Source organism: Rhipicephalus sanguineus, chromosome 5, assembly GCF_013339695.2.
Source record: "Rhipicephalus sanguineus isolate Rsan-2018 chromosome 5, BIME_Rsan_1.4, whole genome shotgun sequence".
In the NCBI taxonomy this organism is placed as follows: Eukaryota; Metazoa; Arthropoda; class Arachnida; order Ixodida; family Ixodidae; genus Rhipicephalus; species Rhipicephalus sanguineus.
The window spans coordinates 73,231,670-73,257,273 of NC_051180.1; the positions used below are offsets into that span (position 1 = coordinate 73,231,670).

Below are 25,604 nucleotides of genomic sequence, written 5' to 3' on the forward strand. Positions count from 1 at the left end.
CACGATCACGTCTGCCAAAATTTGCAACGCTATGCGCCGCGGAAATGGGTCAAATTTCAGGGTGAACGCTGCTTGCCCTTCCTCTTGCGGCCGCGCGCGCAGAGAATGAGGGGATGACGTACATGAGAAAATGGCCCTACGTAGACGACTGTGCTCTGACGTCGCCAACAGTAGCACGTGACACTGCGATAATTATTTGACACGACATGTGTAGTCTGTGTAATTTGTTGCTTAAATTGAATAATAAAACTTGAGAGAAATAATGAGACACACAAAGGGAATGTGTGCATCTTTTTTTAATTTTTTTTTCGTGAATTACAGCGAGATGCGGGGCTAATGTGCCTCCGTTTCCCATGCGTTCGTGTCCTCACGCATCGAGCAGACGCCAGCCCTGGAAATGAAAGTAATGTTCTGGCGCGTTCGAGCATTCATTATGCTCATTTATTCTACTGCGTCCACGTAAACGTTAATGCGGCACTGGCTCGTGATACCGCCAGTCTCGTGCCCGTACAAATGTTGCAACTTTTATGCCTGTCCCGCAGAAACAGCAGTACACCACAGAGAATGCCGACACAATGCCCACAGCCGCTACATAAAAAAAAAAGGTAGCGGCAGTGCAACGCCACTCGCGTGCTCGGGCTGGCTCGGGCACGTCATGCGCACGTGACCATGCATGTGCATGACGTGTCCATGCGTATGTGTCAAGTGAAGAGGGCAGGGAAGGGATTTGGCTTGCGAAGGCTACACGGGGCGAGTGGCAAGGGTTTGAAACTCCCCTCCTCGCATCGTGTTTTCGCGCCGCTATGTACAAATTATTGTTTTTCTCAGCTCGTAATGAACAGATTTGAAAAATTCTTGTGGCATACTGCTCTTCATTCAGCACACAACAACCTTCAGCGTCTAACTAAAATTTTCTATGTGGCCTGGTGAGGGGCCCTTTAAGAAAAACCTTGCAGTTTATCCCAAAATGCAAAGCAATAACAGCTGGCACATTATTAAGGGGAGTAGGAACAGCACTGTGTTATGCGCTGTTTTCTTACCACATAATACTTAAATTGGCACACTATGCACAAGGCACTGCTTTAATTTCATACCGCATAACAAAATTTGTGTTCAGCCTCATCTCCAATCAATTTTTGTTGCAAGCAATGATTGAAAGAACATGGTATTAGTCATGTATCCTTTCTGGGGGTCTTTGAACAGCCAAGTTTTCCAACTGAATCAAATATGCATTGAAAAAAGATCATTTCCAAATAGCTAGTCGAATACAGAATGTTTCATTTCTAAAAACATTCAAACATGAAGTTTGCATGGAGTCCTCTTGTTATATAAAAAAGCCTATTTACCTGCATATAATGTGATTCACAAATCAATGGCCGATCAACTGAGGAGCTTATAAATAAGAAACAACTGCTTTTAGCGTTCTCGTATACCACGATGATGAAGCAAGCAAAATAAAAGGAGAAAAAAAAAACACAAGGCTAGATGCCCTTGAAGTGTTGAGTTGGTACAAATATCTTTATTTCTCTGAATTTGTACTGACCTAAAATAAAATTGGAGCACACTGAACATGAACTGAACCAGTATTTTTTTGAAGTCGACGCCTGTTTACAATAAATGACTGAAAAATTTGTTTCCCTTATGTGTTCACTCCGGAAATGTTGAACCCTGCATAGCAGCCACAGTTTTTATCCAGCAGAGCCACTTGGAACAATTCTCACTTGCATTGTCCTCTTTTCATTGAGACAACAATATACATTGCTCCCACTTAAACATTAAAAATAAATAAACATTTAGCAATTTAAAATAGTGAGTTCTTCAACCAAACAGCACAGACTATTCGATGTATATTCGAAATCTCGAGCATATACACAGCTCTAGTGATTTTGCTTCAGTCTGCGTCCTTGCTTTCTAAAGAGACACTAAAGTGAAACAATAAATTAGTTTAGACTAATAAATTATATGCTCTGAAAACTCTAGTGTCAATAGTTTCACAACCATAGGCTTATCAATAGATGAGGAAATCGATGTCAAAAGTTTCACTTTCAAATTTCCCGCCCATATCTCAGGTGGTGACGTCAGGAACTTCGACGTATTTTGGCCACATTGGCTCAACGAAATTTCCTGAAACTTATGTTAGGTCTCTGGCTCCCTCAGATGACAATGTACACAAGTTTTACTCATGGTGAACTACGTGGGCCCAAGTAGATGCCGTCAAAATCTATGCCATCATGGCAACTGGTGTGGGAACTTCAAGGTGATGTCGCCACCCACATTTTCTTTTTGCGTGTTTTTTCGCTGCGTGGGGTTTTCGATATCGTGAAAGAGTAATTTTTATAGGCTTGTGCGAATATTCGAGCACTTCGAATATTCGAACGAATGTTACAGTATTCGAATGCGCTTCGACATGAATTTAAATTATTGGAAATTTTAAAGTATTTGAAATGAACGAATAGATATATATAAACCGCATGCAACCCCCTGTAAAGGCACTTACGCTGCAGTGGAGGGGTGCTATATGGTGAATACTACACCTATCCAGGGGAAATCCGATCTGCCGCGAAGCCCCGCTTCCAGGTTAAATGAACATATTACCCTCACATTGATTCATCATTTTTAAGTTTAAAAGCTCGTTATACCGGTTTATATGCTCTAAGTATAGTAAATGTTAAAATGTAACTTATTTTGCAGGTTATCACTTGCATTCTATCGAAAGTCAAATCCTGCCACTACTCAAACTTGCTTCCACTTCCCTTTGAACCAAAAAGAATGACATCTGCACATGCCCTGTTTCAAGTTTAAAAAATATTGTGCAGGTCAGTTGGGTTATGACAGATATGCTAATTTTTCTTTATAATATGTGATATATATTATTTGAATTCGCTTCGAAATTATTAGATCAAATCACTATTCGCTTCGAATTCGCTTCGAACCTGAAATTTACTATTCGCACAAGCCTAGTAATTTACTAATACGAGAAATTTTTTTTTCTCTCTTTAGTGTCCCCTTAAGCTAACACTCTTCAGAGCTGTGTTTCGGTGGGGAAACATTGCGATTACGAACCCAGAACATGCCCCACAAGAAACAGTCGTTTGCCACAGAGAGAAGCAGCTTTACCCACCATTCTTCTGTGTATCCTTGGAGTGGATGTTGAGAAAGTGCCGCTTAGCAGCCGATGAAGTGCTGAATGCCTGCGGGCATGTTTCTGAAGGGCATGGAAAAGGTCGTTCTCCAGTGTGCGTGCGCTTGTGGGCAAGAAGGTGGGCCCTGTGCAAAACAGAACCATTATGTTATAATTTGGCTTACAGCAGGAGGCCAGCAAAGAAGAGGTAACAACTGACACAACACAAAAGCATATCTTCAAACACAAAAGGAACATGTCATAAAAGAATGCAATGTCACACATACAAAGACTACATAAACAAAGAATTTGAGTTAGCACAGCGCTTACAGTTTATGGCTCGATGACACTGTCATGGTCATGCATCACCCGAGGGCATGCTCAACAGTGGCTCCTGTGCACTTGCAGACAGATGGTGGGCAACAGGAGCAGCAGACGACTCTCTTCGATGTTCCACAGGCACTGGCGCTTGACTAGGTACATCAAACAAGCACGGTTTGCCAAACGTTGATGTCTGACCAGGCCAGTGTACCTTCTCCACTCCATCTTCCAGCTCCGTCAGGCTCCACTGTTCTTTGGCCAAAACATTTTGTTCACGTGTGACAGCGGCCACCTCAGGCTGCCACGCTCTCTGGCTGCCACACTTTCGGGGATGCTCTCACATGCAGCAGATTCACTCCCGCTGAGATGGTGGCGAGATGCTGTTCAGTTCTTCGCATGGATTTGACGTGCGGACGAGCTGATGTATAAAAGCTTACATACAAGAAAACTGAAGCTTGGGTGTATCATTCTAGTGCTCAGAAGTGTGAAATCAGATACCTAGCTCCACTTAGTGTACGAACTAAAGTAAAGAAGCACTACCTCCATAGGCGTGCGCAGGGTTCCCCTTCAGGGGCGGTGAAGGTTCTTTGCAGCGCACCCCCCCCTCCCTATTAAGTCAATGTATGGGGCAGACTTTGCGCCCCCCTCCCCTCATAGGTGACTAGGAGGGGCGGGGGTGTATGCAAATTCAGAGAAACTACATGACGGAGTTCTGAAATGATCAGAAGTGCTTGGTCTCTCATTTTTCATTTCACGTACGACTTCACAAGTTCTTCAATGTAATACAGTAAAATCTCATTACAGTAGAAGCTCGTTAATTCGACCCCCATTAATTCAAAAATCGGATAATCTGGCCATGTTATCTGGCCCCAGCAAGTATATGTATTGTTTAATGGCATGAAATTCCCGTTAATTTGTTCGTATTTGGCCGCAACCCTGCTAATTTGGATGATCCTTTGAGCGCACCAAGCACGAAGCACTGCAAATGCGTGATGCAGAGGAACAAGAACGGCATTCGCGAACAACCGAAATGGCCGCGCACCTTCGGAAAGGCTTGGTCGCTATCTATGATCACGTCGACAGGTCAAAGCTGCAACAAGCAGTAGTTTCGTTTTTGCTGTATGCCTTCACAACTGCGTAGTTGCCATCCATGACTGTGCATTAGTGAGCCAGGTTTATTCAGCAGCCGATGCGGTGCTCAGTAGTTTCGTTTCGACTCTGGACGTTTGCCACGCGCGTGCCTTCAGAACTGTGTGGTCGCAATGATCGTGTCTTGAACGACCACGGTTTTGTCCACAGTGGACGCAGCACTCGGTAGCTTCGTTTTGACTTCGGGCAATGCACGCGCTACGTCACAAATTTCAAACATGGTGGAAGTTTTTGAAGACGAAGAGCTTCAGCCACGGTTCGCATGCTGGCACAGAAATCGCTTGCTACATTGAGATGTGCGCACGATCAGTTGCCGGCCATTTTTCCGGCGAGAAAACTATTGTCACATGCGCGTGGCGGTGTTGGTGCTGACAGTGTGTAATAAGGGATGGGTTCAGCGCAGGTTTCGGCTTAAGACAGAGGAGTTTTGAGCCACGATCACGTTGAGAACGAACTAGTGAATGACAAAAATTATGGCTTTTACACTGCTGTTACGCAACATAAGTACTGGATTTACGTATTCATCAAGAAAATTAAAATGCACTGACGTGATAGATATTTGTTTATTGTTTTCTTGATACTTTCGATAATTTGGCATTTGGTTAATTCAGACATTTTTTCCGGTCCCATGAAACCCAATTTAACAAGCTTTTACTGTAAATGGAAATCGCTTTAACAAAACTACTGCATAAACGGAACAATGGTGTTTTGATTGGTTGGTTTTGTATTTGGACAGCTCATATGGAGCCCCTCACGATTTGTCAAAAAATTCGTGAGCCATTGTACTCTGTTAAAGTGCATGACCAACTACGCGTTGTAGCACATGGCACAGCATTACTTAATTGAGTGTACGCTCTTCCACCTCAATTTGCATGGGCCAGAAGTGCAGTGCGCAGGTTATTTATTTATTTTAGGGGTGTGTGAATATTCGAAATTTCGAATATTTTTCGAATAGTGTTTGCTATTCGATTCGATTCGCACTGGAATTTTACTATTCGAACTATTCGAACTTCCCAAAGACAAATATAGTCAACGTCCGATTGAAAGTGACCCCTTCAGATTTTCAATAAGCTTCACCTCATTACACTCTTATATTGCGGCAAAGCTGGCTTTCAAGCTTCGTTATGGTCGAACTTTGTCAAGACACAACGTCCGATTGGAAGTGGTTCCTAAATTTTCAATATGCTTCACCTCATCATACCCCGGTATTGCGGAAAAGCTGCCTTTCAAGCTCCGTTACGGTCGAATTTTGCCAAGACACGCTTAACGTCCCATTGGAAGTGGTCCCTAGATTTTCAATATGCTTCATCTCATCACACCCCGGTATTGCGGCAAAGCTGCCTTTCAAGCTCTGTTACGGTCGAACTTTGCCAAGACACAGTCAACGTCCGATTGGAAGTGGTCCCTAGATTTTCAATATGCTTCACCCCATCACTTACCAATATTGCGGCAAAGCTGCCTTTCAAGCTCTGCTACGGTTGCAAATGTACTAACTCAGTGGTTCTCAAATGGGGGTCCGCGGACCCTAGGGGGTCCGCGAAGCCATTTTTATGATCCGCGAAACCCTCACCCGCTTTTTTTTTACATTTTTGGAGTTTAGTCCGGCCGTGACTCATTTGGAGTTCCGGGACCTGCTTCCGGAACTGCCGCAGCGATCCGCAATCCGCACAAGGTCGTCTCGATCACCTCCTTTCCCCCTTCCCCACACCTTCCCGAACCACGTGTCTCGGTGCCCCGCAGCCGCATTATCGTATCAGACGCTGCGCCGTGCTCCCTACCGGGCTGCAGAAATTAGGCGCCTTTTCCTCTTCAAACCACTACCATTATTATCATATTTATTTATTTTTTATTTTTTATTTGGATACCCTAAGGGCCCGCTGGGCATTACATAGGGGGGGATTAATTGGAAGTGAAAGATACAGTCACAATTCAGGCATACAGTAATTGGAAAGGTAATACTATTAATACAATGCGAAAACGTCTCATTTGGAAGTGAGAGATACAGTCACAATTGAGGCATACCGTAATTGTAGAGGTAATACTATCAACACAATACGAAAACGTAAAGATGATAATTCAGGCATACAGGAAAAAAGAAATAATATAAATACAATGCTAACCACATGATTTACAAATATCAGGCATACAGGAAAAAAAAGAAATACTATAAATACAATGCAATCCACATGATTTACAAACGTCAATAGCGTCGGGATGATTATTTTCCATGTTTGTACAGTTTCTGAGACCATCACAATGAATGAACCCAATGAATATCGCCATTGTCGCCTGGCATCAGTGGCTGTGCCGTGCAGTCTCGAAGCTACGTGTTCTAGGTCGCCTAGGTCGCGAAGCTACGTGTTCGTCTGAGTCGCGTAGCCATGTCCAAGTTACGTGGCTACAAAGAAAGTTATGTGAAGTTTGGCTTTGTCAATATCGGCGGCAAACCGCAATGCGTTTTGTGCGGTGAAGTACTCGCTCTAAGCTCCATGGTGCCGACGAAGTTGACACGCCATCTCCGGACAAAGCATCCAAGCTACCAAGACAAGGACATAGAGTTCTTCGAAACCAAGAAACGACAGTTGGAATCCCAAAAGCTGGATAATCCAAACAAGGTGAGGTCGAAATTATCATAACACAGTTTTATGTTAGTTGCGCATACGATGTTCGCTGCGGCAGCGAGCCTCGATCGGTCGCCAAATGCTTGTTCGACGTGCTTTACGTTAGTTGCGCATACGAGGTTCGCGGCAACCGCGACCCTCGATATGCATTATGTTCGCTGTGCGTAGGCTGATCGGCGAGGCTCCTGCCTCACGGTTAGCTGGCAGATTTTGTTGGTTCGCTTTAGTGCATGTGCCATCGACTTTCCACATGTATACAACGCGTCGCAGGGTGGGGAAGGCGACCGGTTAAGGCACCAGTTTTAGACTGTCGATGCAGTGTTTGTAGGTTCGGTTCAGCGTACAAAGTTAGACTTTCGTTTCAGCTGGCAAACTCTGCAGATGCTATCAAGGCAAGCTACATGCTCAGCTACCACGTGGCCAAACAGATGAAGCCTCACACCATCTGCGAGACTCTGCTTATGCCCTGCATGAAGGACGTCGTCGGTGCTGTCATAGGGAAAGAGCATGTGAAAAAACTGGACAAAATACCGTGCTCGAACGACACCGTGGCACGGAGAATTAGAGAAATGGCGTCTGATGTGCAGGACCAAGTAATTGATAAATTGAAGTCCGCTGGGAAGTTTTCCCTCGCCGTCGATGAAAGCTGCGACGTGTTCGGGAGTCCACAGCTTATAGTGTTTGTGCGCTTTGTGAATAACTCTGTCATTGCCGAAGAACTTCTTTGCTGTCTGGAACTCGAGACCACAACGAGAGGTCAAGATATTTTCGATGCCATTAACAATTTTTTTGTTTCGCGCGGTCTTCATTGGGACATGTGTGTAGCTGTGTGCACCAACGACGCTCGAGCCATGGTTGGAAACTCTGTAGGTTTTTTAGGACTCGTTAAGAAAGTGAACAGTGCAGTAGCGTTCACACACTGTATGCTTCATAGGGAAGCTTTGGCATCAAAGGAGTTGAGTCCAGAGCTTGCGAGTGTTATGCAACATGTTGTCAAAGTCGTGAACAGTGTAAAGGCAAGGCCTAAGGCCAGTCGCCTCTTCAAGGTACTGTGCGAGGAGATGGGTGCCGAGCACCAACACCTGCTCCTGCACACCGAGGTGCGTTGGTTGTCGCGCGGAAAAGTGCTCGCAAGGGTGTTCGAGCTTAGAGAGGAGCTGAGTCTTTTTTTGGCAGAAGATAGGGCACTCGGAGATCCTTTTCAGGACTCTTCTTTTGTGGCAAAGCTTGCTTATCTGTGTGACCTGTTTGAGCACCTGAACCATCTTAACAGCAGCATGCAGGGGATGGGCACTAATGTTGTCTCTTCTGGGGACAAGGTGAGAGGCTTTTGTAAAAAGCTTCAAAGTTGGTTGAGCCAGGGAACAGAGGCGACTATTCTTCTTTTAAGCTGCTCGGTGGTCTTGCAGGCTCTGGGGTAGTATCTGGAAGTGACAGAGCCACAATCACAGCCCATCTGAGCACATTAAGGTGCCACATTAAGGACTACTTCCCAGAATCTGCCCCAGACACATGGCTTGTGGCCCCTTTTGAGGCTGACGTAGCTTGCTTTACATATGAATGTGTCGAAGCTGAAAATGAGCTGATGGAGCTCCAGGAAAACACAGTGATGAAGGCAAAGTTTGCCACTGTGAGCCTTGAGGCATTTTGGTTGGGGACTGCAGAAATGTTCCCCCTTCTCCATGATATGGCTGTAAAGCTTCTGTTGCAGTTTTCTACGACGTATGCATGCGAGCATGCTTTTTCCAGACTTGCATACTTGAAAAGTAAATACCGAAACAGGTTGAATGTGGCTGCAGATATGCAACTCTGTTTAAGCGCGACTGTGCCACGTATTGATGAACTGTCCAAAATGAAGTGATGTGGCACGTTTGTTTGATGTTTTTGGTAGCAATAAAAGGCACCTGTTTCACGCTCCAGTTGTGTTAATTTACCTACGTAACCCCCCCTCCCTCCCCTCCGCTGCAAGGGGTCCCCCATCACTTCCACCAGTCCACAAGGGGTCCCCGACACATCCATGGCTGAGAACCACTGGAACTCAAGAAAACGCTGGTTCCAACATGGAGATGAAATATGTGGCAGAGGTGGGGGATCAATTAATGCTGTTTTGGACCTGAAATTTGGGCAGGAAGTCCGAAAAATCGGAAGCCGAAGCTTTTTAGCATCCAAAATTTCAGATGTTCTTGTATATCGATGTCTACGAGGCAGATTTGGAACTCCAGACTTGAAGGGAGCGCCCTTTTGTCCGCCACATCAGTTGGGCTTCCACAGAAGTTGAAAGAGGAGGAGAGGCTGAGGAAATGGCATCTTTGCCTATCATGTGTAAAGTGTTGTCGGCAACACTTTGGTTGCACCAAATCATGTACATAAATACAGTAGAACCCCGCTGATACGTTTTTGAAGGGACCGTAGGAAATAAACGTAAGAGACGGGAAACGTAAGAGCCGAAAAACAGGAAAAACGGCAAAATATTTAGTGGTAGAGAATTTTATTTCAATTCTTACGAGCAGCACGAAAATTGGCGCGCTCAGCCGCGATCTAGTCGATGGATAGAAACGCGGAGCTTAGGACGGCCTTATCCACAGAAATGTAATCAACGTATGTGATTTTTTTAACACCAACAGCTGTAGGCATGAAAGAACTAAGCACACGCAATCACGACCGGCACGGCGAGTCCGACCGCGAACCGCACGCACGACCATGCGAGCTCCAACCAGCTCGAACTCCTCCCGTTCTCCGACAAATAACGATGATGATGAGTCTACGCCAACGCGATGGCAGAAGTGAATGCTAATCTCGAAGGCCTTGCTTTCGCAAGCAAGTACGTCATACACGCCATGTTTGTGCAATGCAAATCTCAGAGGCTATGCTTTTGTAAATAGTAAATGCCAATCTCGAAGGCCTTGCTTTCGCGAGCAGTTACGTCATAGACGCCATCTTTGCAATTTGAATCTCGAAGGCCATGCTTTTGTTTGCATCAATTGAAAGATTCTGTTGCTTGCGCCTCTCATGCGGCTAATATTACGGTCAAACGAGGCCAAGCTGCGTGAAAATGCACCATGGCCGCTCTCTTTGGTAGTCACTCGGTCGGCTCCGGGCGCACTTCGCGACATATCATACGGGAACGGTCCGACAGTTACGACGTAACAGCGGGGTTCCCAATACATTGTATCCTATGGGAGCTATGCCGGGACCGGCGGAAAACGACGTAACAGCCGGGAAAACGCAGCAGTGAGGAACGTAACAGCGGGGTTCTACTGTACAATTTAGGACTCTACATTGCCTCATTCTTGATAAGACAACTATGAAACAGCAACTTGCGAGTGCTTCGTCAACCTAGCGAAAAGAAACGCTTTCATGTTGCTATCTCATAAGAATATGCTTAGGAATCCTCTCTAACATTTTTCTGCAATTTCGCTTCGAAGTATTCGAAAAATATTCTAGAAATATTCGAGAAATATTCTAAAAATATTTCGATTCGATTCGCACTCACACTTCAATATTCGAATTCGCTTCGCACCCAAAATTTTGCTATTCGCACAGCTCTAAACTTATTTGTTTGTGTACTTCTTTATTAATTTAATTACTTCATTTAGTTATTTATACATTCATTTATAATTTTTGAATTTAGCATATGCTCCTTTAAAGCACTTCTACATCGATTTGCATGGGCCAGAAGTGAAGCACACAGGTTGTATGCTTATTTATTTACTCATTTACATTTTCCTGTTTATTATCTATTTGGTAACTAATTTATTTAGCCGTTTATTTAGTTTCTTCTTCTTGTTTTTAGTGGAGCAGTGATGAGTAGTGGGTTTTGCACAATTTCTGTGGCACATACCTGCCAGACCTTTTCCTGCCGAGTAGGGCGGGGTTACTAATCGCCCAGTCATATAAGGCTTCACTGTAGTGTTAACAGAGGCAAACCGCTTGCCGATGCTGAGACAAGCCTTACCTGATGGCAAAGTTGAGGCCGCAGGTAAGGCATCGGAACGGGCGCTCGCCGGTGTGCACGCGGCCATGGCGTTTCAGGGCCATGGAGGAGAAAAAGCGCTTGCCACACAGCTCGCACGGGAACCGCCGTTCTTCCTCGTGGCTGAAGCGGTGCTCGACTAGGGTGCTCAGCTGCAGGTAGCCCTTGCCGCATACCTCGCAGACGTAGGGAGCCTTGCGACCGTGGCCCGATTTGTGGGCCATCATCTCCTTGTAGCTGCAAAAAGTACACGAGAAAGAAGAGTCTGCCAGCTAAACCTGTCATCATCATCATCATCATTGTCAGCCTGCTCTATTCCCCTGCAGCACGAAGACCTCTCCCAGTTTACCCTATCCCGTGCGAGCTGATTCCAGTTTATCCCTGCAAACATCTTAATTTTGTCACTCCATCTAACTCTCTGCCTTCCTCAACTGCGTTTCCCACCGCTTCGTAACCATTCTGTTGCCACCGGTTGCCTATTCTATGCGTTACCTGGACAGCCCAGGCCCATTTCTTTTGCTTGATGCCAACCAGGATATCTGCAACCCCTGTTTCTTCCCTGACCCATTCTGCCGTCCTCCAGTCTTTTCATGTTACTCCTAACATTTTTACGTTCCACTGCACGCTGGGTGGTCCTCAACCTTTTCTCTAGTTGCTCTGTTATCCTCCATGTTTCAGACCCAATATCCATGAGAACTAACAGACAATAATGCCAAGGAAAGTATAGGGGATGTTACTTGTAATAATTGGGATATAAATGTGAAGAAAGTAAAGTGGACGAAAAGATAACTTGCCGCCAGCAGGGACCGAACCTGCGACCTTCGAATAACACGTCCGATGCTCTACCACTGAGCTACGGCGGCGGTCATCCCCCTGTCCACTTTATAGGGTATATATGTGCATTTTAAACCTAGGAGTGTTAGCCAGCGCCAATCGTAGCCTTGGCGGTGAGCATGGAGCATTCTTTTTCTGCCTTTTTGGCGACACGTAGCACGTGATCTTTTTACGAGCTGGCAGCTGACCAATAATCCCTCGCATGCTACCGAAGGCATCAAGTCTGCCAGAACGAGACCCTTGCTATGAATGAAGGAAAGAAGATGACTTTTAAGGGCTCGTTTTTCTTTGTTAGACACAATATTAATGAGAACTAACAGACAATAATGCCAAGGAAAGTATAGGAGATGTTACTTGTAATAATTGGGATATAAATGTGAAGAAAGTAAGTGGTCGAAAAGATAACTTGCCGCCGGCAGGGACCGAACCTGCAACCTTCGAATAACGCGTCTGATGCTCTACCGCTGAGCTACGGCGGCGGTCATCCCCCCGTCCACTTTATAGGGTATATAAGAGGATTTTAAACCTAGGAGTGTTAGTCAGCGCCGGCGGCAAGTTATCTTTTCGTCCACATTACTTTCTTCACATTTATATCCCAATTATTACAAGTAACATCTCCTATACTTTCCTTGGCATTATTGTCTGTTAGTTCTCATTAATATTGTGTCTAACAACGAAAAACGAGCCCTTAATAGCCATCTTCTTTCCTTCATGTTTCAGACCCGTATGTTAGAACTCGGGGTATGCAGTGATTGTACAATTTTCGCTTTAATCATACCGTATTTACTCGCGTAATGATCGCACTCGCGTAATGATCGCACTCCTAAATTTTGTCGTCTAAATTCGATTTTTCTTTTTCCCCGCGTAATGATCGCACCCCGAACTTGCCTCATCGATATGTCGTGTGCCAAGTCTAGCCGATGATCATCGCGTTTATCATCTGTCGAATGTTGCGTTAATAACTCTTCCAAACTCGCCAAGTGAACTGCACGCACCAAACATATTCGTAATTTTTGCCCACCGTTGGCGGAAACGTGCCATTTAGGATTGCAGTAAAGGCAAATGCAGCAGTTTTCACAGAATGCCCGCCATGTGTTTTATGTCTGTGGCAGCTGAACGCGCCCATCTTTGTTTCTGTGATCTGAAAGCAGGCATCACTACGCTAATGCCGTAAATTTACTGATTTAAATGAAAGCATTCCTTATTTAGACAGAAGAGACTGTTTTGACGCGCGTGACGTACTCACAACCACCGTGACTGACGAAAAGAAGAAAAAAAAATGCGGTCGCTTCGCTCTGTGGGCCGCCATGTTTGTTTTGCTATCCCGCACTGTTACAGCGGCGGCCGCCTGTTGGTCGACCTGTTGTCATCCCGCAGCAACAAGCTGCCGACGCATTCCCATAATTCCTGAAAAAGCTGTGTCGCCGCCATCCCAGTCGCTCGTCACGGCGTCACTCGACACCACGTTTTTTTGGCTGTGCTTTGTGATCGTCTGTTGAAGCACCGTTTCACCATGGGGCGGTATGCGAGCTTTACTGCCGCGTTCAAGCTGAAGGCGCTTGATTACGCGCTAGAGCACGGAAACCGCGCTGCCGGCAGACATTTCGGCGTCGACGAAATCCGGATCCAATATTGGAAAAAACAGCGCGAGAAGCTCATGGCTATGAACAGCACGCGCCGGGCTTTCCGCGGACCCAAAACGGGCAAGTTCCCTGACATCGAAAAGGCAGTCCTCGAATACGTGAGGGACATGCGCAAAGATGGTTGTGCCGTGTCGTTAGACATGGTACGGACGCAGGCGCACACAGTTTCCCGGAGGCTGGGAATAGCCACAAAGGACTTCCGCGCCAGTTCCGGCTGGACGACACGCTTCATGCGGTGGAATGGACTGTCGCTGAGGCGGCAGACGTCGTTGTGCCAGCGACTTCCATCCGCATACGAAGACGAAGTCATCGATTTTCACAGGTTCGTCACGAGGATACGCCAGAAGAACGGTTTCCTGCTGTCACAGATAGGCAACGCCGACCAAACGCCGTTGACGTTTGACATGCCTCGAAGCACTACTGTGAACGAGAAAGGTGCTCGAAGTGTGCTCGTGAAAACATGTGGTGCGGAGAAGCAGCGGTGCACCGTGATGCTCGCAGTGACGGCAGACGGGCGGAAGCTGCCGCCGTACGTGATTCTGAAGCGGAAAACAATTCCGAAGGGAAACTTTCCCCGTGGCATCCACATCCGCGTTCAAGCAAAAGGGTGGATGACGGCAGACCTCATGGTTGATTGGATAAAGACGGTTTGGGGGCGAAGAGCAGGAGCACTTCTGCTTCCTTCACTTCTTGTGCTGGACAGCTTTCGGGGCCATCTTGTTGACAGTGTCCGTACCGAGCTGAAGGAGCGGCGCACGGAAATCGCAGTGATCCCTGGGGGTCTAACTTCGCTGCTACAGCCTCTGGACGTGTCACTGAACAAACCGTTCAAGGACAACGTCCGGAGGCTGTACGCAGAGTGGATGGCGGCGGGCGACCACGATTTCACGCCAAGTGCAAAATCAGGAGACCCTCCGTGGAAGTCTTCTGCTCATGGATTCTCGAAGCGTGGAGTACCATTTCCGACGAGGTGGTCGTCAAGAGCTTTAAGAAGACTGGCATTTCCAATGCGCTCGACGGGACAGAAGATGACCGTCTGTGGGACAGTGAAGACACTGCCGATTCCGACAGGGAATCGTGCGGCGACAACACTGACGCCAGTGAAGCTTCGGACTCAGAATGAACATTAGGGGGTCAGAGAGTTCAAAAATAAAAGGGCAGTGTTCCATGCATGTAGCTCCTGCGTAATGCGTGCATTTTATTACAAAGGTAAGCCTTACTCTACTTTTATTTTTGGTTATGTTCATGATAGCTATCGTAAGAATTCAGATTAGCGACTTCTTTGCGTTTTCGGTGCTCAGAATATTGTTTCACGGAAAATTTACCCCGCGTAATGATCGCACCCCGAAGTTGGCGTCAATTTTTTTGAAAAAAAAGTGCGATCATTATGCGAGTATATACGGTAGTGGCAGATTTCCTGACATTATTTGGGAGTGCCTGCCAAATGCGCTCCAGCCCATTCTTATTCTTCAGTGAATTTCTTTTTCATAAGGGCTCTCCTGCTTGTAGTTGTCCTAGGTATACATCATCTCGTATACACTCCAATGTCGAGTTTCCAATTGTGAACTCTTTTTCTTTCGCCAGGCTATGCAACATTATCTTCGTCTTCATCGTATTCATTTTTAGGCCTAGTTTAATACTTCCTCAGCTTAATTCCTCAATAATCTTTTGCAATTCGTTGCTACTATTACTGAAGAGTACTACGTCATCACAAAAGCCACAATCTGGTTCTCACAACCATTTGACAAGTTCAGTTCAGTTCAGTTTTATTTCCTTTTAGTTCATTGCATAGGTTGATTCTCTGGCTGATGCGACCGCACTCACAGACTTAAACTTAGTTATGCACCAAAGAACCCCCAAAAGTTAAAAGTTAATGAAGCCCCCCACTATCATATCTCTCATAATGTTGGTTTGGGACATAAAATCAAATGAACTAATGTTTTATAAGAAAAAGTCTTTTGAAAAATTCTGGTTGTTTTGATATGTTTTGGCATTATTTACTGTAACTGATGGCCTGATTTCTGGGTCTACATCCCCTTGTAGCTGCAAAAGGAACATGGGCAAGGGGAGTCTGCCAGCCAAATCTACCATCACAAAGTCCCAATCTGGATTCTCACAACCATTTCACAAGGTCTTTGTGCGGGTTCATTTTCTCGCTGAACTGACCGAGTTGCAATAAGGGCAGAATGTGAAAGCACGCGCAGTCTTGAATTTGAAGAAGTGGCATCTGACATGAAAATAACTGTCATATCGAAAAATTCATTATAAATGTGTATTCGTAACACTGTATCCATGACAAGACTATTCCTAATTTACTTGGTTAGAACAGATAATTTATGTCCGTGTTCTTTATATTGAGGTTTGAGTGTAATTGTGCATCAAAAAATCCTAGGAGCAAAAGTTAATATGAAGTCCTCCACTATCGTATCTCTCATAATGTTGGTTTGAGACATTAAAGCGAATGAACTAATGCTTTAGAAAAAACATTATTCCTATGAAACTGGCACAAAAGGCAAGTGCAGCAGTTGGCAAACTCTGATTGTTTTGATGTGTTCTGTCATTATTTATTGTAAATGACGCGTAGTTTCCATTCTAAACCAAGCGAACAACGAGCAGTCACTGTACCTGCCATTGCAAATAAGTGCACCGGTTGTTGTTTTGTACTGTCACCAGCGCTCTTCAGGGGAAATAAGATCAATGCTTACCGTGAAATGCCGAGCAAGCGCCCCCACCCGAGCAAGCGCTCTCCCCCCTCCTCCCTGCGACCACATTTTTTTTTAAGACGAGCATCGCTTGTGTAAAAAGAACCACAAGAATGAGCACACTGAATGCGTGTCTAATGTCGTCAACGAAATTCCGTTGTCATGTGGCCGGTCGTGTACTGGTCATACCGGTCGCTGCTTCAATGGTTTGAGAGTGACGAGGAAGAATAAAAACAGTAAATAAATAAAGCGTATCATTAGAAACATGGATGGGCATTCTTTATTTTTAGCAGCTGTCCCGCCGCCATCTTGAATTTCGGCCTGGGACCGAGCAAGCACCCCCCCTCCAAACCTGGTCGGATTATCCTTCACCATAGGTGGGGCGCTTGCTCGGCAGTTTACGGTAGGGCTACATTCAGTCTTCACAATGCAGTGGGATGTGCATTGCTGGGTTACTGGCATTCTTAGCAACTAGCGCATTGAATGCTAATGACAATTAGTTGAATTTGTATGCATTGCAGCTGTCGCTGTTTGACAGCCCTGAAGACTTGGTTCGACAATACGGAGCGGCCACAAATTGGCAACACCTGCTAGCTAATGGCAGTTGAATTCGTCAGCGTCACAGTTGTCACTGTTTTACAGCTCCAAAGACTGGTTCTGTGACATTCTCTGCCTTTACCATTCTCTGCAATCGCAAGACCAGCATGCTTTGCATGCCTCTCCAGCCTGTACATTCAAATATGTTACACGAAGGAGTGCTGCTCAGCTTGATCTCAGTTTAGTTTCCGTCCTTTATAGCTCATATAAAATTACTTTCAAATGTGTTGGGCTTTTATACCACCAGACGTGTGACAGAAGCATCTCAGCAATACAGAGTGGCCATTACCTAGAAATGGTAAAAAAAAAAACTGCCAGAGCCGGGCTTTTAGAAAACTGGCTCCAAGGCAAGAGAAATGCAGTCAGAGATAGCAGTGTACAGTTGGGAAACTTTCAAAGTGCAATAGCCTAACAAATACAGGGACACAGGCAAGAGAGACGATACCTGTATCAACCTGTACCTGTAGCAAACCTGTATTTGTTGCGCTATTGCACTATGAATTCGTACCAACTAGCTTGGCTTTTCGTACTAAAACTTTCAGATACAGCGTAGGGTGGGCTCAGTTTAGGAAAAGCATTGGCAATAAAATCTCTCTAAGACAACGCTTTTGTCCACTGCGAACACAATGGAGGCATACGACAATGACAAACATGCCTTGAAGCTGAGCGGTAAGAAAGAGTTTCCCACTCACGTCATGAATGATTCCTGGCAGATAGAACACTTGAAAGGTTTCTCAGGCTGTGCATGCATCATCATGTGCTGCTCAAGGGTGTCCCGGCGAGTGAAGTGGGTGCCGCACTCCGGGCAGGGAAGCAGCGCCTGCTGGCCACCTTCGTGAGTCCGGAGGTGTCTTGCAAGGGATGTCTGGTCGAGGTAATGCGCATCACACAGATGGCACGACAGTGGCCGGCGGGCATGCATGCGACGGTGCCGCGCAATGCTGGACCGCACGTATGTCTCGAACGGGCAGTCAGGGCATGTGTGCTTGATCCGTGGGCCCTCGTCCATTTCCTCCCCGAACTCGCGGAGCTCCTCATCTCCCTCCACCATCTCCACTGCAGCGATCACAAGAGGCACAGTGAGCTTTGTCGGTGGTGGACAACCAGAAGTTTTACATTTAGTGTCTCATCGTAATGCAAGACAAAGCGCACACTAACCTACAGGCATACACAAGAACCCAAAATAAGTTACAACTGAACGCAAGCAGTGTTTGTGATGTTAAGCTGGTTAGAGCTCTTGCACTGAGATATCAAATCTAAGTTCATAATCATGTAGAAGGCAGTGCTAGAATGAATACAAAAGGACGAGAAGAAGACAGGACATACAGCGCATGTCCTTTCTTCTTGTTGTCCTTTTGATTCATTCTAGGCTGCCTTTTACATAATTATGAACCCAAACCAACATGCCCACCTATCTGTTATTCTAGATCTAAGTCTTCCTAGTGTGTAGGGTAACAGGGATATCATTTCATGTTTCCGCACTGCCTCATTGTACAAGAATGCCACTGCTGCATGTGTGACGCCAAGCAGGGGCGTACGCAGAAATTTTTTTTCAGGAGGGGGGCACCTCCTTGATCTGAAGTGGGCGCCGGGCAGGCAGATAGGGTCGAGAGTCATTTTGTGCTCTGCATGCCATGGCAAAAAAAATTTCACGGAGGGGGGGGAGGCACCTCATGATAATGAGGGATATAAATATGAGAATGTGGTGTGATTGAGGTGGCTGATCATGCTGGCTTATGGCCAGCACAACGTCTCAGATGGGGGATGAGGAGCAGCGAAGGTACTTAGAAACCTACACCATCAATATCCAGATGGCTGCTTCAATAGGCAGGCCTTTCGCATCATGTTGCATCTTCATCTATATGTTTTAGTTATTAAAAAATGTTTTCTATGGAAATAAATATACAAAATATCACCTTTAGCATCTAAGATTTATACTACGAAAAACTGTGCAAACCAAACAGGGACAGGGCAGACCCACGCACAAGCGCAGTACAGTTACATACGACAATCACAAACATGCCTTGAAGGTTACTGTTTTTTAGGTTACTGCCCTGTCCCTGTTTAATTTGAGCAGCTTTTCGTAGTAATGGAGTACCAACTCGCCCAGCGCTCAGTCCTTTTAAAGTAAGATTTATAGTTTTTAAAATGAGGTTTTGACATTCACAACATCACATTCTGTAATGTGAATCAGCATGAAATATGATTATATTGCCGAGCCATCTTTGTGCGTGAGGAGGTCAATGAATTGTATATATATGATAGCATGTCTGAATACTAATCATTACCCGTAACTGCAAACATAATGCAGTATACGTGCACTAGAAGAAAACCAGCAAGTGTTTTTCACTAGTTACCTTTGCAAATGATTCCATTTTCATCGTCTGAGCCATTGGCGGCGCCATTAATGTCAAAATCAGAGGCGTCATATTCAGCGGTGTCGCCAACATCTCCGCCATCATGTTCAAGCGTACCTGTAAGTTCACATCATTTAAAGCACAACCCTCAAGATGTCCAGTGAATGTGCGTACAGATATGTGCATAACCAATGACAAAGGAGAAAACAAATAAACTGAGAGAATAATTGTTGGAAATCTAGCCATGACCATCCCTCGTGAATCTTAAAGGGACACTAAAGGCAAATAACAATTTATGTCAGAATGAAAGGTCAATGCTTGGCAACGCCTAAAACATCAATATTACATGCAGTAGCGCTTTAGCAATGGAGAAATTAAGGTAAATGTAGGACACCATTTGCACCATCAGTAGGACATTCTGGAACACAGGCCCGATGAAGTAGTAGGTCCTCAGTATAATTAATCACAAGTACTCAAACTACCCATGACGGAAAAGAACACTTCAGTGCTTTACAAGACGGAATAAAATGCAACTAGTGCGTTTCAGTCCGATTCATGCAAAAAAGAGCTTCTTGACGTTACCCTTGAGAATGCCACAGGTTCCATTTTCTTTGGGCTGTGCTCTGCGAACGCCCCTTGCACCGTTTGCACCGCAGCACCAGTTGTTGGGCAGCAAAGTGAGTAATCGTTGGGCATGCACTAACGATATGCAGACAATTAAAACGTGATTTTTTTTTCAGACTGAGCATTTCCTAGGCATGAAACATGCACCACAAGGTTTTTTGGAACACCATTTCAACAATCCACATCGACTTATTATTTGCCTGTAGTGTCCCTTTAAGGAACTAAGCTAAGGCTTTAAAAAAAAGACTAAAAGGAAAATGCTGTTATAATATAGCTTTGAGGCTAAACTTTTCATTGTGGTAACTGGCAACAAACACTTGGTTTCAATCATTCAGCCTCTAAAGCACAGCACAAGATCACAGTGATTTTGTACAATCAAGGTCATCTTGATCTGGTTACTGGATTAATATAATAGTGCTCTCAAGCAAACAGTTCGCTTTGTGGCACTTGCGATAGCCCTGCTATGTGATGTGCCACCTACACAAACAACATGAGATGAGATACACCACCATACGTGAAAGTCAAGTTCATGCCACATTTTGATGAACACCAAGTCCAACATACACTGCAGAAAGCAATGCGTTATACATTTGTTCACGAAATGAATAACTGGAACGAAAAAAAAAAAAAAAACTCTGTAAGACATTACTAACATGCAAGCAATCGTAAGTAGGAACTCATTTGCAGTTATGAAAGTTGCGCTCTAGCCGCATGCTGAGCAACCAACCGATATGCTTGAGAGAGTTTTTATTTTTCATCCCATTGCTAGCTTCCTCGAGTCCTTCATGCAGAAAAAAGGGAAAGAGAGAGAGAGAGAGAGAGAGATCGAGCACTTTCGCATAGCACACGAAACTAAGGTCAGGCAGAGCTTTCAGTCAGTAAGCCGTTAGTATGCGGGCTGGATCGAGAATTATGGCTGAAACTAGAAGGTTAATGTATTCTTCGGGAGTCAGCTAGCCCATCGAATGACCTTTGCAAAGCCGTACATGTCTGATTCGGTAGGTACAGCTCGCGGTGTCTGAGGCAAAACCTGGTTCAGCGAATAAAGCTAGTCGTCTAACAAGACACCTCACGTTGCGGTTTAAAAGCACGCACTTAGAGGTGTGCCAGAAACCACTCGATTCGCTTCGATGGCACAGTGTGAACGGAGGCTTTATTGGCGTTACCGAGCAACGCCAAGGAGATGAAACCTTTTTTTCTTTTCTTTTTCTCCGACGGCGCCCGATAAGTATTGCCGAAAACGTTTGAGAGACCTCGCCGACGGCGCTCTAAACTAGACGGCGAAACAAAGTGTAAACAGAGAGCAACCGGTTCTGCCACATATACAGTTAGACACATCACAGGGGAAGGGACGAAATGGCATATTTTCGTGCATTCGGAACGCTCGTAAGGATGAAGAAAGTGCGACATGCAGTTCGCAATAAGACGATCCCAGCTGGTAAGCGCGAAAGCGACCAGCCGGCGAATGCTTTCAGTACTGGCTGTTTGATGAGCGTCGCTGGACGAAAGTTGGCGATCTTCCGGCTCCCGGGGTTGTTGCAACTCTCCGTCGCTCATTTAGTTGCGTTGAACAGAATGGTGTCCGCAGATGCAAGTCGCTGTGCATTCACGTCTGAGCTCACTAGCGGGCGGCGAATTATTAATATTAGCCGTTAAATCAGCGCCTTAACGCGCTCATACGTGCCAGCCTGCATAAGCGCAGACGCCATGGAACAGCGGACAACAAGCAGCGCCGCTTTCGGCCACTCTTTGATAGCGACATATTATAGTAACGTTTTTGCCGCAAAATATTTCGATATTAATTATCGGCGTATAAACACTATCGTTACGGTACGTACTCAGTTTGCGGTAAGTGCGGAGAGAAAAAAGAGGAGCGCCAAACAAAACCGGAAACGTGAATTCGTGTATTTCCGTCCTTCGTTCGCTTCCATGTTCGATCTTGCTTGACTAAAGTTCAAATGTGGATTCTCACATACAAACTTGAATGTTTACCGCGGTTTATACGGCTGTAGGATTATGGCGGTGAGCGTTTGATTCGATCGTTTAACGCGCTCGATCTCTTTTCTGCGCTAACGTGCACTGAGGCGTGCATTTTGCTAGATGGACTCTGGAGTTCCGAGATCGTGTTGCTCTCGCTGTTAGGGTCGATCTTCATTTCAGCGAACGCCCGCGTGATGCTTTTCTTCGGCACGCGATTCCGTGGAATAGCTCACAGATCAGAACACGACAATACCGCCGAGAGACTGCACAGAAAGCCTAGAGATCGTGTCTTCTCTGCTCTGATCACTGGCTGGCGTCTCAAGGCGCCGCATAGCCCGCCTCTCCCAACGTTTTGCCCGCGCTCGGGAGCGAAAAATTTCCATCTTCCACAGTCGGTAATGTGTGTGTTCGGGCTTGTTGGTGAAACATTGGTGAATCGCTGCGCACAAAGACGTAGGGACAGAAGAAGCGAGATTACTGACCAACGCTTGCGTGTTCTTTCGTTTCTTCTGTCCCTTTCTTTATGCGCTACAATTCAACCAGACAGCTCATTGAATCTAGACAACAATACGGCCCATACATTGCGATATTTGTGACTTACGTACTAATTCCTGTTCCTCACTAGGCTGCAGAGGTCGTCGCCTCGTGTAACGACGACGATGAGCTGTGTCCGGCGATGTTCGTTGAGTCCCAGCTGGACACGCCGGACCCTGAAGTCATCGACAGGGGGAAGCTACTCGAGAATCTACTTACCATATCGAATTGTGAGCGCATGCTTCTTTTTTCACGTGTCATGCTAGCGTAAATGATCCGCAGTCGACGCCTTGCAGTAGTAGCGTTCTTTGTTGTATCGCAGGTTTAAAAATAATAATGAATAAATAAAACATGATCAAGCATATTATTTTACTCTGGATGTTTTAATCCGCGTAATTAGAAAGTGCGCGCGAATATTCAGCTTCCGACATACGTTTGTGACGTAGTTGAAGACTTGCTGTTGTCAATATGCATATGACGTGCGATACCTGTCATATGCATTGTTGTCAGTACTGGGTACTGACGTCGGTACAGTATTATCTACTTTCAAAAAGGAACACCAAGTCGGTGAATTCCTACCGATTAGCAGCCGAAATTTGGCATGAAGGCATGCAGATTACATTCTTTGTTTGTATGTTTGTTTGCCTACCTCTATGAGACTTGGCTTGGCACATACAGTAGAAACTGGAGTTTCTTGACATGGTTTTCGGTTGCGAAGGACAAGCAAGGACATATTACTTTGGGTGCACCTTAGTGCTTCTGCTGTGCTTTGTCATGTTTGTGCAGGATTAAACATTCGCTCAGTTAAAGTGTGCTTGTCTGATAGCAAGGTTTTAAACAGGGTTCCTCACGTGGCACATTTTATGCTCTATTTGTTTAGGCCATGAGAAACCTGGAGATTGTGCCGTAGAGCCTCGAAAATAGCGCTAATTTTCATTAACTTACCATGCATCTGTTCGCAAACACATGAAGTGTTGCCCGACCAAACAACCGCAAGGTCAATAAATGCAGATGACTGCAAGAAACGAGAGATATGAGAGCCTGTCTCCCCATGTCCTTTGCTTTTTGGCCGTGAAGTTGTTTGTTCATTGCATCCAAGTGCGGTAGATGTGTATGAGGAGGCTTTTGTACATTACAGCTGCGTCATTTTGTAGCAGTGAAAGTGACTACTGCTTTTGGGTTTTTGTGGCAGCGGGGACGCCGGTGATTCAGGAGCGAACGGAGTACCCATGCCCCCTCTGCCGGGGCACATTCCGTGCCCTTGGTGACCTGGTGATGCATGAGTGCCCCAAGGAGAAGCCACCCCGGTCTCTGCTCACTTGCTGCTTCTGCAGCTTTGCCACTGAGCAGACTACTATATTTAGGGCCCACCTAGATGTAAGTACGTCTCTGCTAAAAGAATGCAACACATTCAAAGGAATACTCGTTCAAAATACTTCTCTCTTTATTTTTTTAAGGGCATATGCATTTATATGCCAGTGCAACGAGAAAACCGTTGGTCCATCCCTGTGTCATGTAAAACGATCATCACCACTAAGAAATAATGAATCAAAATAAATTTTCTTCATGGGGCTGGATTTGAACCAGGGGCTTTACGCTTCGAATGTGAGTGTCTTATGCACTCAGCTACACACCCGTGCTTGCAGAATGTCAACTTATAAGAACCACATGAATGTGTTATACTCGTGGTGGAAAACAAATGTAGAAAGAGACTTTCTTTGAAGCATTGGTTAAATTTTGTGGCAGTGGAATGAAAGCCCTCTTTAGCATGACATGTTAAGCCAACGCAGAGGATTTTATGCATCAGCAAAATTTAGAGGTTGCAAAAATTGAATGCCAAACTCGCATTTCGGTGGTCACAGGCTTCCATAGGGCTGTTATAAGTAGATGAATGCTAGAAATAAGAGGAAAAAAACAAAACATTCCTTTGCCACCCAGAAACAATGTTCTAGGAAACACTGCAGCTATTCAATAAAACTCTGCGCTTACGCATGACTTAAACAACTCCCAAAAGTGATTCTGTGAGTAGTTTGTTACCTTTGTTTACACATATGTCCACTCAATTATACGAACCATCTCTTCCCTACGAAAAGGCAAACTTTTCACTCGTACATTGGCTTTTTTTGCTGGTTAGGTGTTGGCATTAGCAGTGGACTGTATGAAACTGACTCGCCCACATTCCTGTGTCAGTCTGCCTTTAATGTCCATTCATTTTAGTGAACAGTGAAACGATCTGTTCTTTCTTTTTATTGCCAGTTGCACATCAAGCCGTCGTTGCGGTGTGGCCACTGCAACCACACGTTCCCGAATGAAAACGTCCTGCTACAGCACCTGCAGCTGCACGGGTCAAGTTTGCCACTAGAGCCCCTGGCTGCCATCAATAGTACGTCGCCATACACTGCCTACTTGGCCCCCCAGACAACTCCCATTCTGGCTAACAATAACGGCACCCTCTGCGTAATCAACACGCCCACCTATGTGGTACCAGGTGAGACCTTGTAGCAGCTCCTTCCAGATGACATTTTAAAGGGGCACAAAGAGAAGAGAGATTTTGAACCCTTTTGCTGTCACTGCTTACCTTCTTTGATGATGAATCCTTACCAGCTCAGCTTTCTGTTATTCTAAGCTTCAGATCACAGTGTTGATCTTAGATCACAGTATGATCTTGTCTTCAAGCTCTGGTTCATGATAATGTGCTCTGGATTTCTTAGTACTAGAACAAAGTTCTCTGACTAACCGGCAACAATGTCTCTCACTGTTAATTCGTGCGAGCAAACAGTTGACGAGTTGCCACCTTGGCTGGTGTTTTCCAGTAGCCTTATCTTGGCTCATTGTGTGCAGTGCTCGAAGACTACCACTCGAGGTACACATGCACATTGTGCAACGCTATGTTCCACCGACTGAGTCTGCTGGCGGCACACGGTCTCAAGCATTCCGAGTTTCCAGACATCCACATCCAGGAGAACCTCCTGCTGCCAGGCAGGGGCTCGCAAGAACCATTTGGAGGTAAGTCGCCTCGGCTCGAGCTCGACCAGGATGTGCACTATACTACCTAAGTGCCACAACAACCTTTTATGTGATGCGATTGTGTTACCTACATAAGTGCTGCAAGTCGTTAGAGATGCAGGAATCCGTCTTAACAGCAGCA

At 45.5% G+C, this 25,604-nt stretch overlaps 4 protein-coding genes and 1 non-coding gene across 12 annotated transcripts in view; 3 read left to right on the forward strand and 2 right to left on the reverse strand.

Moving 5' to 3' along the window:
• The window catches only part of LOC119393777 (39S ribosomal protein L40, mitochondrial), a 149,324-nt gene that overhangs the window by 23,218 nt on the left and 100,502 nt on the right, over window positions 1-25,604 (forward strand). The gene's annotated exons all lie outside the window — the stretch shown is intronic.
• The window catches only part of LOC119393771 (zinc finger protein 595), a 177,524-nt gene that overhangs the window by 17,758 nt on the left and 134,162 nt on the right, over window positions 1-25,604 (reverse strand). The window contains exons 1-5 of one of the 3 annotated variants that reach the window (XM_037660920.2): window positions 21,421-21,655; window positions 19,319-19,435; window positions 17,654-18,017; window positions 11,168-11,422; window positions 3,122-3,267 (exon numbers count right to left, since the gene is read on the reverse strand). The exons of 1 other annotated variant lie outside the window; for it this stretch is intronic. In XM_037660920.2, coding sequence (XP_037516848.1) covers window positions 3,122-3,267; window positions 11,168-11,422; window positions 17,654-18,017; window positions 19,319-19,435; window positions 21,421-21,499 — 961 coding nt within the window. In that variant the 5' untranslated portion in view covers window positions 21,500-21,655. Of the gene's footprint in view, window positions 1-3,121; window positions 3,268-11,167; window positions 11,423-17,653; window positions 18,018-19,318; window positions 19,436-21,420; window positions 21,656-25,604 lie in introns of those variants that run through there. One more of the 3 variants, XM_049416345.1, reaches the window with a different exon arrangement.
• LOC125758740 (zinc finger BED domain-containing protein 5-like) overlaps window positions 6,938-25,604 on the forward strand; it is a 159,671-nt gene continuing 141,004 nt past the window's right edge. For both annotated transcript variants that reach the window (XM_049416347.1, XM_049416346.1), the window contains exon 1: window positions 6,938-9,118. In XM_049416347.1, coding sequence (XP_049272304.1) covers window positions 7,443-8,633 — 1,191 coding nt within the window. In that variant the 5' untranslated portion in view covers window positions 6,938-7,442 and the 3' untranslated portion in view covers window positions 8,634-9,118. The remainder of the gene's footprint in view (window positions 9,119-25,604) is intronic.
• On the reverse strand, window positions 11,977-12,048 carry Trnat-ugu (transfer RNA threonine (anticodon UGU)). The gene has a single exon. It is a non-coding gene; the product is annotated as a tRNA-Thr (tRNA).
• LOC119393770 (zinc finger protein 425) overlaps window positions 21,835-25,604 on the forward strand; it is a 169,642-nt gene continuing 165,872 nt past the window's right edge. For all 3 annotated transcript variants that reach the window (XR_007416371.1, XR_007416372.1, XM_037660919.2), the window contains exons 1-5: window positions 21,835-21,964; window positions 22,548-22,686; window positions 23,649-23,833; window positions 24,713-24,944; window positions 25,298-25,462. Coding sequence is in view for 1 of the 3 variants with exons in the window: in XM_037660919.2 (XP_037516847.1) it covers window positions 21,959-21,964; window positions 22,548-22,686; window positions 23,649-23,833; window positions 24,713-24,944; window positions 25,298-25,462 (727 nt within the window). In the remaining 2 variants the exon portion in view is untranslated. The remainder of the gene's footprint in view (window positions 21,965-22,547; window positions 22,687-23,648; window positions 23,834-24,712; window positions 24,945-25,297; window positions 25,463-25,604) is intronic.